Source organism: Staurois parvus, unplaced genomic scaffold (assembly GCF_062004578.1).
Source record: "Staurois parvus isolate SC_StPar_1 unplaced genomic scaffold, SC_StPar_1.0 ptg000404l, whole genome shotgun sequence".
Lineage (NCBI taxonomy): Eukaryota > Metazoa > Chordata > Amphibia > Anura > Ranidae > Staurois > Staurois parvus.
In genome coordinates, this window is record NW_028318200.1 from 3,713,399 (window position 1) to 3,729,921 (window position 16,523).

The following is a 16,523-nucleotide window of genomic DNA, read 5'->3' on the forward strand; positions in this document are numbered from 1 at the left end:
TTTGGCCTAGAAATGAACAGTCCTTATCGCCAGTTCCCATGCACAGAGCCTCTTGGTGCTTCTCGGCTTTACCTTCTTTCCTCAAAACTCATCCACCTATCAGTCTAATACTGAGGAAACGTGATCGTATCTTTTCTTCCACTGATTTATCTCTGAAATTCTCACCACTGTACTCCATCTTGGATAATCCACTCGTTAGTGTGGCAGGAATTAACGGCAGTTCCAGGTCTTTACGGCCTAGCCATTTGAAAGACTTTGCAATTATGACACTTCTTGGGTACTCTGCCAAATGCACACATCTTCAACTGTCCACTAACAACATTTGAAAACCTCTGCACTGGCACGGGCTCAGCCAGGCACTCTTGCTCTCTCTCTCAGACCTACTATATACTTATCAATCCTTGCAAGGACGAAAAAACACTATTTCTTCAGAAATGGGAATCTGCCCGAATCTTTACTTTGATCCTGCTCAGAGCAGGATAATTATCCATTTCTCTCTCAAATCTTCTATTAGCATCTGGGTTCGAGAGACAAACTATAAAGTTCTAACCAGGTACCACACATCCGTGGTTCTTCATAAGTGCTTTCTGTCAGTTTCAGATCATTGCAGGAGATTCCAAGAGGGACCTGGAGATATGCTGCATGTTTTCTGGCCTGGCCAAAATTGTCAATGTTCTGGAATGGCGTCAGAAGGATTTTGCAATAATTCACAGATCGCACCCTCCCAGAGGACCCTTCTTTTTATCTACTTCACAATTCATGCATCCCTCTGAAAATCTACAGTAGATTGATTTTACACCATCTTCTTAGTATCGTCAAAGCATGCTTCCCTTTGATGTGGATGAGCACACAATCCCCATCCTCATCTATGTGGGTCACGAACGTGGAGAAAATGAACCCCTTACAACTGAAAATATCTCCTTCCAGATATGAGATGAGGTCTCTTAAGGGTGGTCACAATAACAACATGACACAATTCATAACCATGTCTGTGTTTGGTGTACTCTGACTAAATTACCTGGAAAGATGCTTCTTTACTACTCTGTTTATGAAGTACTGTTAGCTCTCCCATTGTAGGATTGGACTACATGTGCCCATTTACTGTTCTTATATTGTGACACATCTGCACTAAGTTTATCTTGTAACTGGTTTAAGGTCCTAAAGTTTTAGCTAATCTGAAATAAAGAATTTAAAAAAACAAGATCATTAGGGAGGTGGTTGATGTCAGTTTTTATTTCTGTTTGCATCCTCTCCATATATTTTTAGTGAAGAGCATCAGCACAAGAAGGTGTTTATTCAACAGTAGTAAAGAGGAGCGCCATAGAATAACGCTGAGATGTAAGGGCGCAATCCACATTTTTTCAATCCGTCAATTTATAAAGGAAGCAAGCATTGACCATCATGCATGATGTCGTAGATAGGCAGATAAAAAGTATTGGGTAATGTCAGGAATGCCTACATTCCCTTGATCTCTCGGGAGGCAAAAGCAGAGGTCTGCACTAGAGATGAGCGAATTTTTCAAAAATTCGATTCGGCTGATTCGGTGAATTCCAGGAAGAAATTCGATTCGATGCGAATTAATTCGCTACGAAGTTAACTTATAAAAAGGGTTTCTAGGCTTCAGAGGGCCTTTAAATTAGTGCAGAACACTGTACCTTTAATTTAAATGCCCTTGGAGATGAGGAAGGAGAAGGAGAAGGATGAGAAGAAGGAGAAGGAGAAGGATGAGAAGAAGGAGAAGGATGAGAAGAAGGAGAAAGATGAGAAGAAGGAGAAGGAGGAGAAGGAGAAGGATGAGAAGAAGGAGAAGGAAAAGGATGAGAAGAAGGAGAAGGATGAGAAGAAGGAGAAGGAGAAGGATGAGAAGAAGGAGAAGGATGAGAAGAAGGATGAGAAGAAGGATGAGGATGAGAAGAAGGATGAGAAGGATGAGAAGAAGGAGAAGGATGAGAAGAAGGATGAGAAGAAGGAGAAGGATGAGAAGAAGGAGAAGGAGAAGGATGAGAAGAAGGAGAAGGATGAGAAGAAGGATGAGAAGGATGAGAAGAAGGACAGTTCTGTGACAGTTTCTGTCTATTTCTGACAGTTCTGTGACATTCACTCCATACAGCGGTTTCAACCGCTGTATGGAGGGAATGTCCCAGAACTGTCAGAAATAGTCTATTTCTGACAGTTCTGGGACATGTATGGAGTGAATGTCCCAGAACTGTCAGAAATAGTCTATTTCTGACAGTTCTGTGACATTCACTCCATACAGCGGTTGAAACATTGTATCTATTTGTTTCCATAAATGGATCCATTTATGGAAACAAATAGATACAATGTTTCAACTGCTGTATGGAGGGAATGTCCCAGAACTGTCAGAAATAGTCTATTTCTGACAGTTGTGGGACATTCACTCCATACAGCGGTTTCTGAGGATGAGGATGAAGAAGAAGAAGTAGGATGAAAATAAGATTAATTCCAAGCCGGCAAAAAGTGTATGTGCAGAGCTCCTCTAAGTGTATCTGCAGAGCTCCTCTAAGTGTATCTGCAGAATAGAGGAACTCTGCACATACACTTTTTGCCGGCTTGGAATTATTCTTATTTTCATCCTACTTCTTCTTCTTCTTCTTCTTCTTCATCCTCATCCTCTTCTTCTTCTTCTGAGGATGAGGATGAGGATGAAGAAGAAGAAGAAGTAGGATGAAAATAAGATTAATTCCAAGCCGGCAAAAAGTGTATGTGCAGAGCTCCTCTAAGTGTATCTGCAGAATAGAGGAACTCTGCACATACACTTTTTGCCGGCTTGGAATTATTCTTATTTTCATCCTACTTCTTCTTCTTCTTCTTCTTCATCCTCATCCTCTTCTTCTTCTTCTGAGGATGAGGATGAAGAAGAAGAAGAAGAAGAAGTAGGATGAAAATAAGATTAATTCCAAGCCGGCAAAAAGTGTATGTGCAGAGCTCCTCTAAGTGTATCTGCAGAGCTCCTCTAAGTGTATCTGCAGAATAGAGGAGCTCTGCACATACACTTTTTGCCGGCTTGGAATTATTCTTATTTTCATCCTACTTCTTCTTCTTCTTCATCCTCATCCTCATCCTCTTCTTCTGAGGATGAGGATGAGGATGAAGAAGTAGAAGAAGAAGAAGAAGTAGGATGAAAATAAGAATTGCAAACCGGCAAAAAGTGTATGTGCAGAGTTCCTCTATTTCTGACAGTTCTCTGACAGCTTCTTCACATGTACAGCGGTTGAAACATCTGTATCCTAAATGGAAACTAATAGATACAATGTTTCAACCGCTGTACATGTGTTCCTTCTGTCAGAGAACTGTCAGAAATAGCGGAGCTCTCTGCAGGGACACTTTTGCCGGCTGATCGGGAAAAATCCGATTCGCGCACCCAAAGTAGGCAAATATTCGGATTCGACGCGAATCTAATTTTTCCTGAAATTCGTATCGAATTCCGGTTCGCCTGGTTCGATTCGCTCATCTCTAGTCTGCACAGCCAATGTCATTTGAAGGCCCATATGTAAATTTGGAGTTCTGTTTGTAGCTTTCATAATATATGGATTTGGATAGTGACAGGGAGGGTTTCATAGTATTGTAGAAGTTTAGTAAAATAGACATGTTCGAGTTTAGGTCCACTTTATAGCATAGCTCCAAGAATACTATGACTTTAAATAGTTTATTTGGACCAAGCTGACCCAGTTGAATTATTTCCTTTCCGAACTGATGCAGCTGTCAGAGTTGTATGAACTGTATGTAGAATCAGCTAAATGCAGTATACAGCCCTGTGTCCCAGCAGCGGTATGGGGACTTTTATCCTGTTCCTGGAACATATATAAGCTGGGCTGAGCACTGCTCAGCTATTCACTGGGAGCATTGTATTTTTATGACTGAATACAAGGCTTCCTCTGAATGGCTAAGGTACAGTGTGTGACATCATCTGTCTGCCTCTTCATCTCAGCCAATCAGAAGAAGCCTTGTACAGCAGAACAAGGCAGAAAAGGACAATGTAACTGATGCATACAGTTTTACACAGCGCTGACAGCAGCTGCATCAATTAATAGTTAATTTCTATGGTTGAACTGGATGGACGTTTGTCTTTTTTCAGCCAGACTAACTATGTAACTATGTAATTCATGTTAGCTTGGCCCAAACAAACAAGTCCTAGTATTCCTGGAGTTAGGCTTTAAGGTTAGTGTAAATCTGGCCATACACACAGTCCATTTACAAAACAGAGTGGATAGATGAATCTGCAGTGCCTCAAACAAAATTAAGAAAAACTGTGTGCTTAAGTAAAAAGGCATAATAGAAGCTGCCAGCACTAAGAGTTTGGATAGATTAACTCAAAAGACTTGTAAAATGATAAAGTGCAGCGCTATGAGAACATGTAACATAAATAATATGAATATCACCATCAAATATAAATATGCTGTAAAAACTAAAAAAAGATCAAAAACAAACATGTTGGAAAAATGGACAAATCTATAATAGAGACAATTTTGAAAGTGCAAAAATAATTCTTCTTAATAAAAAAAAACCCACCAAGTGTTTGACCTATCTGTTTATACAGGGGTCATTGTCTTCTGGCAGGAAGTTGTAGTGTGTGCTTTTGAATCTGCAGTGTGGACTATTGTGTTATTTTGTTACCTAAACAATAAACATAGGAGAATGGAATTTTGAGAGGATAAACAAGGGAGGAACTGTTTTGTTGTGCAATATCAAAAGATATATATATATATTATTTACTGTATAGAAGGGAAACTCACTGGGCTACTACAATGATTACGGGGTAAAAAAAAAGAAGGAGTATCATGTATGTTTTAGATCTCGGTAAAGAAAAGAGAGTTATAACTGTATAACTCCTGGCCTTTTAGGGATTTCTGATGTCGGGAGGCAGGGTTTATGATCATGTGACCACTGTGATTGGCTGAGTGTCACAGTGGTCACATGATCAGAAAGCTACTAATCGCAAGTAGTGATCAGGAGCTTTCCGTTAGGCACCGGAAATTGTGTCAGGAGCACGCAGGGTGCTGCCTTTCAGCACAGGTTTCATTACATTTGGGTACGCAAATATGTGGCCTCTCGGGGTCAAGGCCCACCAGCCAAGAGGCCATATATTTGCATACTCGTGGCCCGAACAGTTTAAACTCATATCAAATGCTTGTAGATGACTGCCTCATTTATAAATGCTTACCTTTGGGAAGCGTCTTTTGAACATTTCAGAATTCCCTCCAAGTTTGACTGTCAAATTTAGCATAGTTGTTTTCACAACAGTGTGCAAATCATCAAATTGTTTATTTACTACAATATCCTACAACACATACAAATAAAAATTAAAATACATCTGTACATATATACAACATAATTAAAATAAACAAACTTGGTATAAAAAATGAATTTTGTTTCATGATTTAAAAGAAGCAGAAGAAGTGCAGAATGAAAAAAAAAAAAAACATTTATACTCACTTAGGTCGCTGAAGCATCAATCCAATGCTGCAGCTGCTCCCCACCGACACTACACCTAGAACTGAGAGATCAAAGACCACTGATTGTTCAGTTCTTGGGTCTGTGTTGAGCACAGAGTGGTGACTGTCAGCTCTGTGCTCTGCCCCTCCAGTGCTCACTGGGGCTCTGGGCTGGGGAGGGAATCAGAGAGGCTGGCTCAGGTTCCCACCGGTGCACTGAGAGGCTGAGCCAGCTGCTGGTTAAGCATCTGGGCAGATCCTGACATTGTTGGTGGGATTCCTACAGTGGGCTTTAGCCTGCTATAGGCTGAATCTAGGTAAAATAAGTGCAAAGCTAAGTGCACTCTTGTGACCCACAGGAGAAGTATAGCCAAAATAGCTTTGGCTATACTTCTCCTTTAATGCTCAATAAATGCTACCAATTTTACTTCCTTTCATTGCAATGGCAGAGATAGATCATTTGTATGTCTCTACTCACACATTAGATAATCATTTTTCCATGCCCATCTTTCCTCTACACCAAGTTGATTAAGCCTCGGTACACATATATGTGATTTCTGCTGTGTTTTAGAACGCATTGAATCGCATGTCATATGAAAAGCCATTGTTTTCTACTGTGGCCATTCGCATATATGCGGTGCGCCTGCAGTTCGATTTTAAAAAGAGTCCTGTGTGATTTTCAGTGCAGTGCGGGTGCTATTTTCATCTTAATACATTTTAACAATTCGCATCAAAATTGCACCTGCACCGCTTGAACATATTGCACCGTATCTGGCAATCAAAATCGCACTGCAAACTGCATTGCATATATGTAAACCCAGGCTAACAATTATTTTCCTAATTTTTTCCTTTCTTGTTTATAAAAGGCCTAAAGTCTGTGGGAATGAATACATGTGATACAGCAACAAAAAAATTTCCATCCAGCTGGCCATTTGTTGCACAGCTGTTAGCTAGACAAAACTTCTTCAGTCCCTGCCGCCTTGGTGGACTGGTTTGTGCAGTCGCTTGATCAGTCTCCCAGTCTATTCAGACACAGACCAAAGCTAGCTATGCACATTACGATTTTCCTTGTCGAGCACTGAGAGCTGGATGGAGGAAATCAATAGATTGCTATATCCACTCAAAACAAAGTGGATGACATAATACCACCTTCGGCACTTGTGTTCTGACAGCCACTGCTCCAACGGCTGTCAGAATATCCGAGCAGTGACTACATTTGATTGGCTGCAGCCCCAGAAGGACTAGTTTACAAAGGAGCCCTGACTGAGAGCAGCCTCTTTTATACGTGAGCCAAATTCATCTGTTATTAGCTGGATTTCCCCATTGTGCTACCGGTTATAACAGGTACCTTTCTCTGTCAAACTGGTGCTCTCAATACAAGGAGGACTTGAACGTGCAAAGTGATCTAAGTGGAATAATGGGGCATACCTGTGCTGGTTGAGAGCAAGTTATTGGAAATGCAGTAAGATTATATAAAACTTGGTCTTCCAGAACCCCCTATGCCCATGAATTTGTTTTTGCCTTGTTTTTACATTGCTATTGGTGTGTTTTTTAAAGGACATGTGACTTACAAACTGCACAAAAAATGCTTCCTGGGTGCATTTTGAGGTGTTTTTGAGGCATTTTCCATTGATTTCAATGGGAAGAGGCATTTTTTTTAATAGAACAAACATGCTGCAAGCAGGACTTTTTTTTAAAGCACAGCACCCCAGTGTGAAAACATACATGTACATACATTGGAAAGCATTTTTCATGAGCTTTTCTTGCACTTGTTTAAAACAAAAACTTCAAAAACTTCTGAGAGTGACTGCATGTTATAATGGATTCAAAGCTATCTGTAAAATTGGTTGGTGTATGGTTTAAACATATGATGGTAGGGCACCTTGGAAAATCACAACACCCACAGTGCTGATCACAATGGATTCCAGCATGTTATATTAATCAGACAGACATACTTACAGAAAAATCCAATGACTCTACAGCTGACTCTGAATTTGCTTGGATAGACTTTAGAATGGCAAAGCAGCCTTCACTCTGCATTGGATTTCTGGCCATCTGCAAACACCAGTTATAACAAATATTCTAGTATCATCTTCAGTTAAAACAAAATGTATCTATTTACACTTGCAAATCATTTGAAATAGACCTATAGGGGTTTATTTACTAAACCTGGAGAGTGCAAAGTCAGGCTCACTTCTGCATAGAAACCAATCAGCTTCCAGGTTTCATTGCCAAAGCTTAATTGAACAAGCTGAGGTTAGAAGCTGATTGGTTTCTATGCAAAAGTGATCCTGACTTTGCACTCTCCAGGTTTAGTAAATAAACCCCATAGAGTCATCATTTGTATACTCTGTCCAATCACTATCAAAGGCTTCTGATCAACAAATTATATTAAAGTGTTACTAAACCCACAACAGTAAAATCAGTCTGTATGTGCAGTAAAGCACGCTTGTTATACTCACTGTGGAACCTAAGGGGTTAATCTTCTGCATTGTGTAAAAAGGATGTTTGATCCTAAATTCTTTGATCCTCCCCTTCTTCCAGTGCCCCCCTCTTATCTCCTGATAAGACATATTGTGTGGAGTCACTCTGCACATGCTCAGTTTGGTGTGTATTGCTAGAGTGTTTTTTTTTATTTCTTGGGAGAGTGCATGTGATCAGCACAGGGTCAATCAGCGTTGTACAGACAGAGCTCAGGGGTTCTGCATCCTCCTAGAGCAAAATGAAAACTCCTCCTACAAGCTTTAACCAGTGCTTGGCTGGATACTGATAGAAGTCACAAGACTGTTCTAACTGCTGATGTGAAAAGGTATTTAGCAGTTTATATTTACTAAAATAATTGCACTTCCATGTTGTGTGTACTGTAGGAGACCAGATATAGTGAATGCAGGGTCCTGGGTTTAGTAACACTTTAAGTAAATATAAAAAATGTGATGAATCTGGTACAGAAGCCTTTGGGGGGGATTTACTAAAACTGGTGCACACAGAATCTAGTGTAGCTGTGCATGGTAACCATTCAGCTTCTAACTTCAGCTTGTTCAATTAAGCAATGACAATAAAACCTGGAAGCTGATTGGTTTCTATGCATAGCTGCACTAGATTCTGTGTGCACCAACTTTAGTAAAGTAAGAATATAAGGATAGGGTTAAAAAAATTGTGGTTATTGTCGCGATTTCACCCACACGCCACGCCCACAGCTACTAGCTAACTGAGGCTTGCATGTGCGACCGTGACTTGGGGTAAGAGGGAATAAGGGGGACTTAACTTTGAATATATAAAACCGTATATAAGACCGGCCGTGATATACTTTCACAGCCCGCACTACCTCTTGGCCACCACCGGAGGGAGACTCCACTCCAATCCAGTCAACCAACCACACACTGGCAGATACAAATCTTACATACAATCTGATGCACTAACTAGGGTTGAGGAGCAGCCTAGCAATCACACATCCTTCTAGGATCCCTCCAGCTATCCTACAAGCCAGAACCCCGGTGTTAATCACTCTTCCATTGTCCACACACCCGCACACCAAACACACCACAAACGGTAGCTTGCCATCACCCAACAGTTTATCCGCAGAACGGTCTGTTGGGACACCACACACACACAGATCTCCGTCTGTCAGATCTGTTACCTTTACAATCTGCACGCAATCTGCCAACACGCAGTGCAATTGCATACAGATTGGCAATGAGTTTGACTGAGCATATAAAGGCACTAACATACAATACAATCTAATCTCTCCGGAGATATGAGCCTGCTTAAGTACCCAGAAGTCACTTATTAATTTTAAGATTTAATATCCCGAATGTGGGCACTGCATAAAATATGTACAAAGTATAAAAAGTTACAGAAAATACAAAAAATACAAGAAGACACACAGACTATTCACTATAAAATAAAAGGGAATAAAACAGAATAGAACTTTTACCAAGATTTATCCTGCGACTGGAGCAAATCAGAGAGTCCGTAATCCGTTAGCTCCATACGAAGCACAATGTCCCAATGTCAGGGTCCTCAATTTATGGGGATATGGACGTAGGCGGTACATTCGTTCTTGGCCAATTGACTCTGGGGGGGTGTTCCTGTGCCTGCCCACAGGCTGTTCTGGGTGCTGAACTGCCCAAAGTCAATTGGACCAAGACCAGCTTGAATCACCAAGTCGGGGATTGAATTTCCGACACCAGTGCATCAGTCTGATCGCGACAGTACTAATCACTGTTCCACTATCGCACTCCAGTGCCACATAACCATTTCCTGCATTTTCCTGGTATTCTACATAGGCCACAAATATAGTTTTTATATGCCGATGTAGCCTACAGAGTGCCCCATCAGAAGGAAGTATTTTCATCTCTCTGCAACTAATATTTTAGCTTTTATGAGGGATGAAACATACTCCTTTGATGTAGGTATATACTTTTAGAGCTCCCTAGACAGATCTGAGCCCCCCTGGTGTCATGAAGCCGACACGTCTGTGTTTCTCTTTTAAGCTTCAGGAAGATGGCAAAGTCTGATTACATATAGGTGACAAAATCTTATTAGCACCCAGGTGCCACTTCCAGCCTGAGGAAGCTCTGTCTCTTTTCAGATGCTAATTGATGACCATATGCCTCTGCCTATGACTGAATATTTCTTTCATGATAAGGACTGAACTAAATTTACGATTACATATTGCTACAGGTCACATTTCAGCTACTCAAATCTGTACATTTATATCACAGTTATATTCAACTAAATCTAAATCCTAAGGTCTGCATCAAAATTTGTCTATATAGTTGTGAGAAGTAGTGTGAGAAGCAAAGTACTTTTAGTAGCAGAAAGTTAAATGGATAACTTTATTGTCGTTGGTATTAGAAATAAATATGCAGTTTGTCACCATATATGATGTACAGACTTTTCTTACCTTTAGTACTTTCAAAGTTTTGTTTTCTTTAAGACACAATGCAAAACGCACGGCTCCTTGTAAGGAAATACGGTTGTTGCTGCAAACACAAGATACATAGAAAAGCCATGCAGAACTTGGTAAAATGTTAGTAAATAAGTAAATTGGACCAAATTTCACCAAACATTTTCCCATGCGTGAATTTAAGAAAATTTCCACAATCCCCTATGCTCAAAATACCTGATTTGTAAATTACATTTCATTTATTTTTCTTTTATTGTAGTCTGCCTTGAAGAAGAGCACTAAAGATGCCTACCATTTTCCTACTGGGCTTCTTTTGCCTGTATTGGGCAATGAAGACACATCTGTGGGGCAGCACATGAATAATTTAAACTCGCATTTCTGGGGAACATAATAATTGTTTTTTACTTTCCCCACTGCCCAGACAGTATGCACATCTTTTATTCCATTATCCACAATAGGTGTGTTTATGTGACTATATTGCACTGGTTAAGGGGCAAAACTGACCAAAAAGTTATCAGTGGGTGTGAGATAATGTATGCACAAATGACTGTTACCTGAATTCTATTGAGAGCTTTAGGCCCCTTCCACACAAACATTCCGATCAGGTCTGCCTGTTCATTTTTCAGGCAGACCCCATCGGAACCTTCATTCTCCTCTAAGGAGCGGCAGGTGTAAACGGATGTGCTCATTTACACCTGCCTACATCCAATCCGCTAAAAACAAATGGATGGAGACCTATTCCCCTCCGGCTGGCTGTATCAGATGGCAGTTGGGTGTAAATGGATAAGCGGTCCGTTTAAATCCAACCACCCATACAGGAGAGTGGGCTGTGTCCGTGTCCACTCTGCATAAGCAGAGCGGACACAGACCTGTCATCCGCCTGTTCAGTGGGGATCCTGTTGAGCAAGCAGATAGCAGGCAGAGTCTTCCCCATGTGAAAGGGGCCTAACAAATTCAAGAGCTCCCATTCTATGCAGTTTTCTGCTGTCATGATATGAACACATTCTATGCAGTGTTCCTCTGTCCTGATATGAACACATTCTATGCAGTTTTTCGCTGTCATAATATGAACACATTCTATTCAGTTTTTCGCTGTCACAATATGAACACATTCGATCCCGTTTTCTGCTGTCACAATATGAACACATTCTATGCATTTTCTGCTGTCATGATATGAACACATTCTATGCAGTTTTCCGCTGTCATGATATGAACAGATTTTATGCAGCTTTCCACTCTCATGATATGAACACATTCTATGCAGTTTTCCGCTGTCATCATATGAACACATTCTATGCAGTTTTCTGCTGTCATGATATGAACACATTCCATGCAGTTTTCCGCTGTCATTATATGAACACATTCTATGCAGTTTTCTGCTGTCATTATATGAACACATTCTATGCAGTTTTCTGCTGTCATTATATGAACATATTCTATGCAGTTTTCTGCTGTCATGACATGAACACATTCTATGCAGGTTTTCTGTTGTCCTGATATGAACACATTCTATGCAGTTTTCCGTTGTCCTGATATGAACACATTCTATGCAGTTTTCCGCTGTCATGATATGAACACATTTTATGCAGTTTTCCGCTGTCATGATATGAATACATTCTATGCAGTTTTCTGCTGTCATGATATGAACACATTCTATGCAGTTTTCCGCCGTCATATGAACACATTCTATGCAGTTTTCCGCTGTCATGATATGAACACATTCTATGCAGTTTTCCGCTGTTATATGAACACATTCTATGCAGTTTTCCACTGTCATGATATGAACACATTCTATGCAGTTTTCCGCTGTCATGATATGAACACATGGTTATCCTAATACAGTATATTCAATGCTTTAGACAAGGCATCCTAAAAAAGTTCAGTTTGGTCTGATCAGGAAACCTGCATAACCCCAAAATGCATACAGATATTACGTTTATTGTTTACCTTATATTTAGCTCTTCTAAAACATTATTAATCTTCAAAGCTTCTCCTAAAGCAGTAGCACCATCATTGCCAAATCCATTGTATGAAAGATCCAGCACTCTTAGGAAAATATTTGCCTGTTAGACAACCAATGAGTATCGTTATTACTGTATGTGAATGAAAATGCAAGTATTGAAGATGCAAATACTCTTATTAAAAAAAATGCGGATGGGCAGTTGCCCGGTGTGATTGGGCAATAATTTCATGTCTATGGGGTTAAATAGACACCTGCTGGCCATGGGTCCTTGAAAGGGGGATGTTATTCTGAAAAGCTGGAAAGGCTGTTTCAGTCTTATTGTTCTCCATAGGGTGCTATCCTCATGTAAAATAAAGGCACTGTTTAGTAGACTGTTGGTGTTTATGTAAGCTTTGGGGTGACAGATTGTGCCACTCCCATACTCTTGTAATCAAAATACTATGGTGAACTATATGACTGCCCAGACCCTAGGGTCAGTTTTCAGCAATGTGTCCCATGTTATACAAGGCTAGATTTTAACTGTACATACCTTTATCTCCCCATATGAGGTGAAAGCCACTTGGGGTGAGCCAAACACATCTGGGTTTGCTTCGCATAGGTTCTACTAAACATATCAAAAGTTCGGATGCCAAATCCAAACCCTATTGAAATCACTGGAAGCTGAATCTGTCAAATCAATTTTCCTAATTTTTAAGACTAAATTGCCAAGGGATTGGATAAACATGGTGGAGGAGAGGATGAGGATAAGGGCCTCTTGCTCACAACCTTGGTCCAATGGTTGTGTTGGTGCAACTGGAACTTATCAAAATCAGGTAGCCACCTTAAGATAAGGGAAACCCCCAGATACTGCCCCCCCACCCTATTTGAAAGAGCAAAGGTTTTTTTGACAAGTACTTTAAAGAAAAGCAAAAAAGCCCCCCCCCCCCAAAAAAAAATCCAGCATTGTAAAATCAACATCAATCATGATGAACACCACCCACCAATCATCTAAAATAAAGAACACATAGACTGATCTGTCGGCTTAAGCCATACATAACAGCTCTCTGGTGCTGTAGTTAGACCAAATATGGCCATGCCCATATAAACCTAAGGATGTGGCTATACTTGGCCAGTGATATAACCACCACCCCACCCCTTTTCTCACATTGCCAAGGATTCCTAGTCATGTAAGTGAATGTAAGTGGAGATGTTACTAGTTGTTAAGGACTCAGCAGTGCCTGCAGGTGAAAGTAAGAGGTTAACTTGATAGTCTACCCTCTTAATTACAGAAACATCTTCAAAAACCTCCACTTCCCCATTTACTAGCTGGGGCCCTTGCAAATTGGAATTTAAATAAAACTGATTGGAAAATATAATTTTATTTATGAAGAAATAAAATGTGTATATATCCCTCAATTATTAATATTATTATTAATATACATGATTTATATAGTGTCGACAGTTTGCTCAGCACTTTACATTATGGTGGGAGACAGTACACGAGACAGTACAGTAACAATGCAATTCAATACAAGAGGGGTTTGAGGGCCCAGCTCCTTGGAGCTTACAATCTAGGAGGGAGGGGATAGTGGTACAGGAGGAAATAGCTGTGGGGGATGGAGTGGTTGGAAGAGTGGAGGAGTTCAGTATTAGCTGAGGGCGGGGTAGGCTTCCCTGAAGAGATAGGTTTTCAGAGTGCGCCTAAAGGTGAGCAGAGTAGGTGATAGTCTGATAGATTTGGGTAGGGAATTCCAGAGGATTGGGGAAGCCCTGGAGAAGTCCTGGAGACGAGCATGGGAGGAGGAGACAAGGGAGCTAGAGAGTAGGAGGTCTTGTGAAGAGCGGAGAGTACAGTTTGGGTGATATTTGGAGACAAGATCGGTGATGTAATTTGGGGCAGTATTATGAATGGCTTTATACGTCAGTGTTAGCATTTTGAATTTTATCCATTGGGCAACTGGAAGCCAGTGGAGGGATTGGCTGAGGGGGGTGTCAGATACGGAACGGTTAGTAAGGTGAAAGAGTCTGGCAGCAGCATTCATGATAGACTGAAGTGGGGATAGCCTGCGGTGAGGTAGGCCAATGAGGAGGGAGTTACAGTAGTCGAGACGTGATATAATAAGGGAGTGAATGAGTTGCTTAGTGGTTTCCAAGGTCAGGAACGGTCCTAATTTTGGAGATGTTGCGGAGGTGAAGTTTGTTAGCGATTGGACCTGGGGCCGAAAGGACAGATTGGAGTCTAGGATGACACCTAGTACTCTGGCTTGAGGGGTTGGTCTGATGATAGTGTTGTTGGTCTTGATGGAGAAGTCGGGGGGGGGGGGGCGCAAGCTGGGGGGAATACTAGGAGCTCAGTTTTGGAAAGATTTAGTTTGAGGAAGTGGAGTGACATCCAATCCGATATGTCGCTTAGTAGGCTTGTGATACGGTCGGAGACTGAAGGGGGAGGTGAGGGGTAGAGAGATAGATTTGTGTGTCATCAGCATAGAGATGGTAATTGAAGCTGTGCGAGTTTATCAAGTGACCAAGGGAGGAGGTGTAGATGGAGAAGAGAAGGGGTCCGAGGACAGAACCTTGAGGGACCCCAACAGAGAGGGGGAGTGGAGAGGAGGTGGCAGCAGCGTTATAGGTAACACTGAAGGAGCGCTGTGATAGATAAGAGGAGAGCCAGCAGAGAGCGGAGTCTCTGTGGCCAAGAGAGTGTAGTTTTTTGAGGAGGAGGGGGTGGTCAACTGTGTCAAAAGCCGCAGAGAGGTCGAGGAGTAGGAGTACTGTATAGTGGCCATTGGTTTTGGTGGTTAGCAGGTCGTTGGTGAGTTTGAGTAGGGCAGTTTCGGAGGAGTGTAGGGGGCAGAAGCCAGACTGTAGGGGATCGAGGAGGTTGTTGTCGGTGAGGTGGGAACTCAGGCGATTATAGACTTAGCGCTCTAGGAGTTTAGATGTAAATGGCAGCAGGGAGATGGGTCTTAGGTTGTTCAAATCGGTGGAATCCAGGAGGGTTTTTTAAGTATGGGAGTGATGTGCACGTGCTTTAGAGGGGAGGGGAAGGTGCCAGTAGAGAGGGAAAGGTTAAAGATGTGAGTGAGGGATCGTAGGAGTTGTGAGGGGATAGGGTCCAGGGGGCAGGTGGTGAGGCGGGTTTCTGAGAAGACCTTAGTGACCTCTTCAGTAGTAGCGAGGTCGAAGGAGTGGAGTGTTGAGGGGGTTTTAGTGTGAGGAATGCTAGGTGGGGTGGAAGTCTGAGCATTGGCAATGACCCTACGAATTGTGTCAATCTTGTTTTTGAAGTGGTCAGCAATCTCGTGGGCGGTGAGTGAGGTACTGGGTGAAGGTGGGGGCGGAGAGAGTAGAGAGTTAAAAGTAGAGAAGAGCCGACGAGGACTGGAGGAGAAGGTATTAATGAGGGTAACAAAGTAGGCTTGTTTGGCAGCGTGAAGGGAAGAAGTGTATGTTAGGAAGGCAGATTTATATCGGGTGAACGCTTGTTGGGATTTGGTTTTATGCCATAGTCGCTCCAGCGCATGACTAGATCGTTTGAGATTTTTGGTGTGGTCAGTCTGCCAGGGTTGTAGCGGTCGGGGACTAATGCTTCATGTTGTTGGGGGTGCAAGCGAGTCAAGAGCGGCTGACAGCGAGTTGTTGTAGATAGTAGAGGCCCGGTCAGGGCAGGACAGAGGAAGGATACTGTCGTAAAGTTGGTCAGCTGCAGATTGGAAGGGAGCAGGGTTCAAGTTACGGAGGTTTCTGCTGGTGATTGTTTGATGTATGGAGTGATAGGTATTTGAGGACGAGGAGACGGAGAAGGTGAGGAGGTTGTGATCAGGGAGAGGAAAGGGGGTGTTTTTGAGGTTGCAGGGAGTGCAGAGATGAGAAACGACAAGGTCTAGAGTGTTCCCGTCGGAGTGAGTGGTGGACTGTATACACTGTGCAAATGCAAAAGAAGAGGTTAAGTGGAAGAGTTGGGATGTAGCCGGGTTATTGATGTTAATAGGGATGGCGACGTCTCCAAGGATGATAGTGGGTAGCTCAGAGGAGAGAAAGAAGGGTAGCCAGGTGGAAAAGAAGCATAACTGAGTTGTGTCACTGCCACAGCACCTGTAGCCCAGTAGTTGTAGCGGGTTTCATTGTTGGCCTCTAATGCAATTATTTTGCATCATAACAGCTTACATTTAAGTGGTACCAGACTGACAATCGCTCAGGTCAAACATGAATCAAGTAT

The 16,523-nt window shown here is 41.9% G+C and overlaps 1 protein-coding gene across 1 annotated transcript in view; it reads right to left on the reverse strand.

Moving 5' to 3' along the window:
• Positions 1–16,523, reverse strand: part of LRRC74B (leucine rich repeat containing 74B) — a 63,085-nt gene that overhangs the window by 13,866 nt on the left and 32,696 nt on the right. Inside the window, exons 7-10 of the mRNA XM_089686664.1 lie at positions 12,310–12,425; positions 10,360–10,438; positions 7,413–7,508; positions 5,183–5,299 (exon numbers count right to left, since the gene is read on the reverse strand). Coding sequence (XP_089542790.1) covers positions 5,183–5,299; positions 7,413–7,508; positions 10,360–10,438; positions 12,310–12,425 — 408 coding nt within the window. The remainder of the gene's footprint in view (positions 1–5,182; positions 5,300–7,412; positions 7,509–10,359; positions 10,439–12,309; positions 12,426–16,523) is intronic.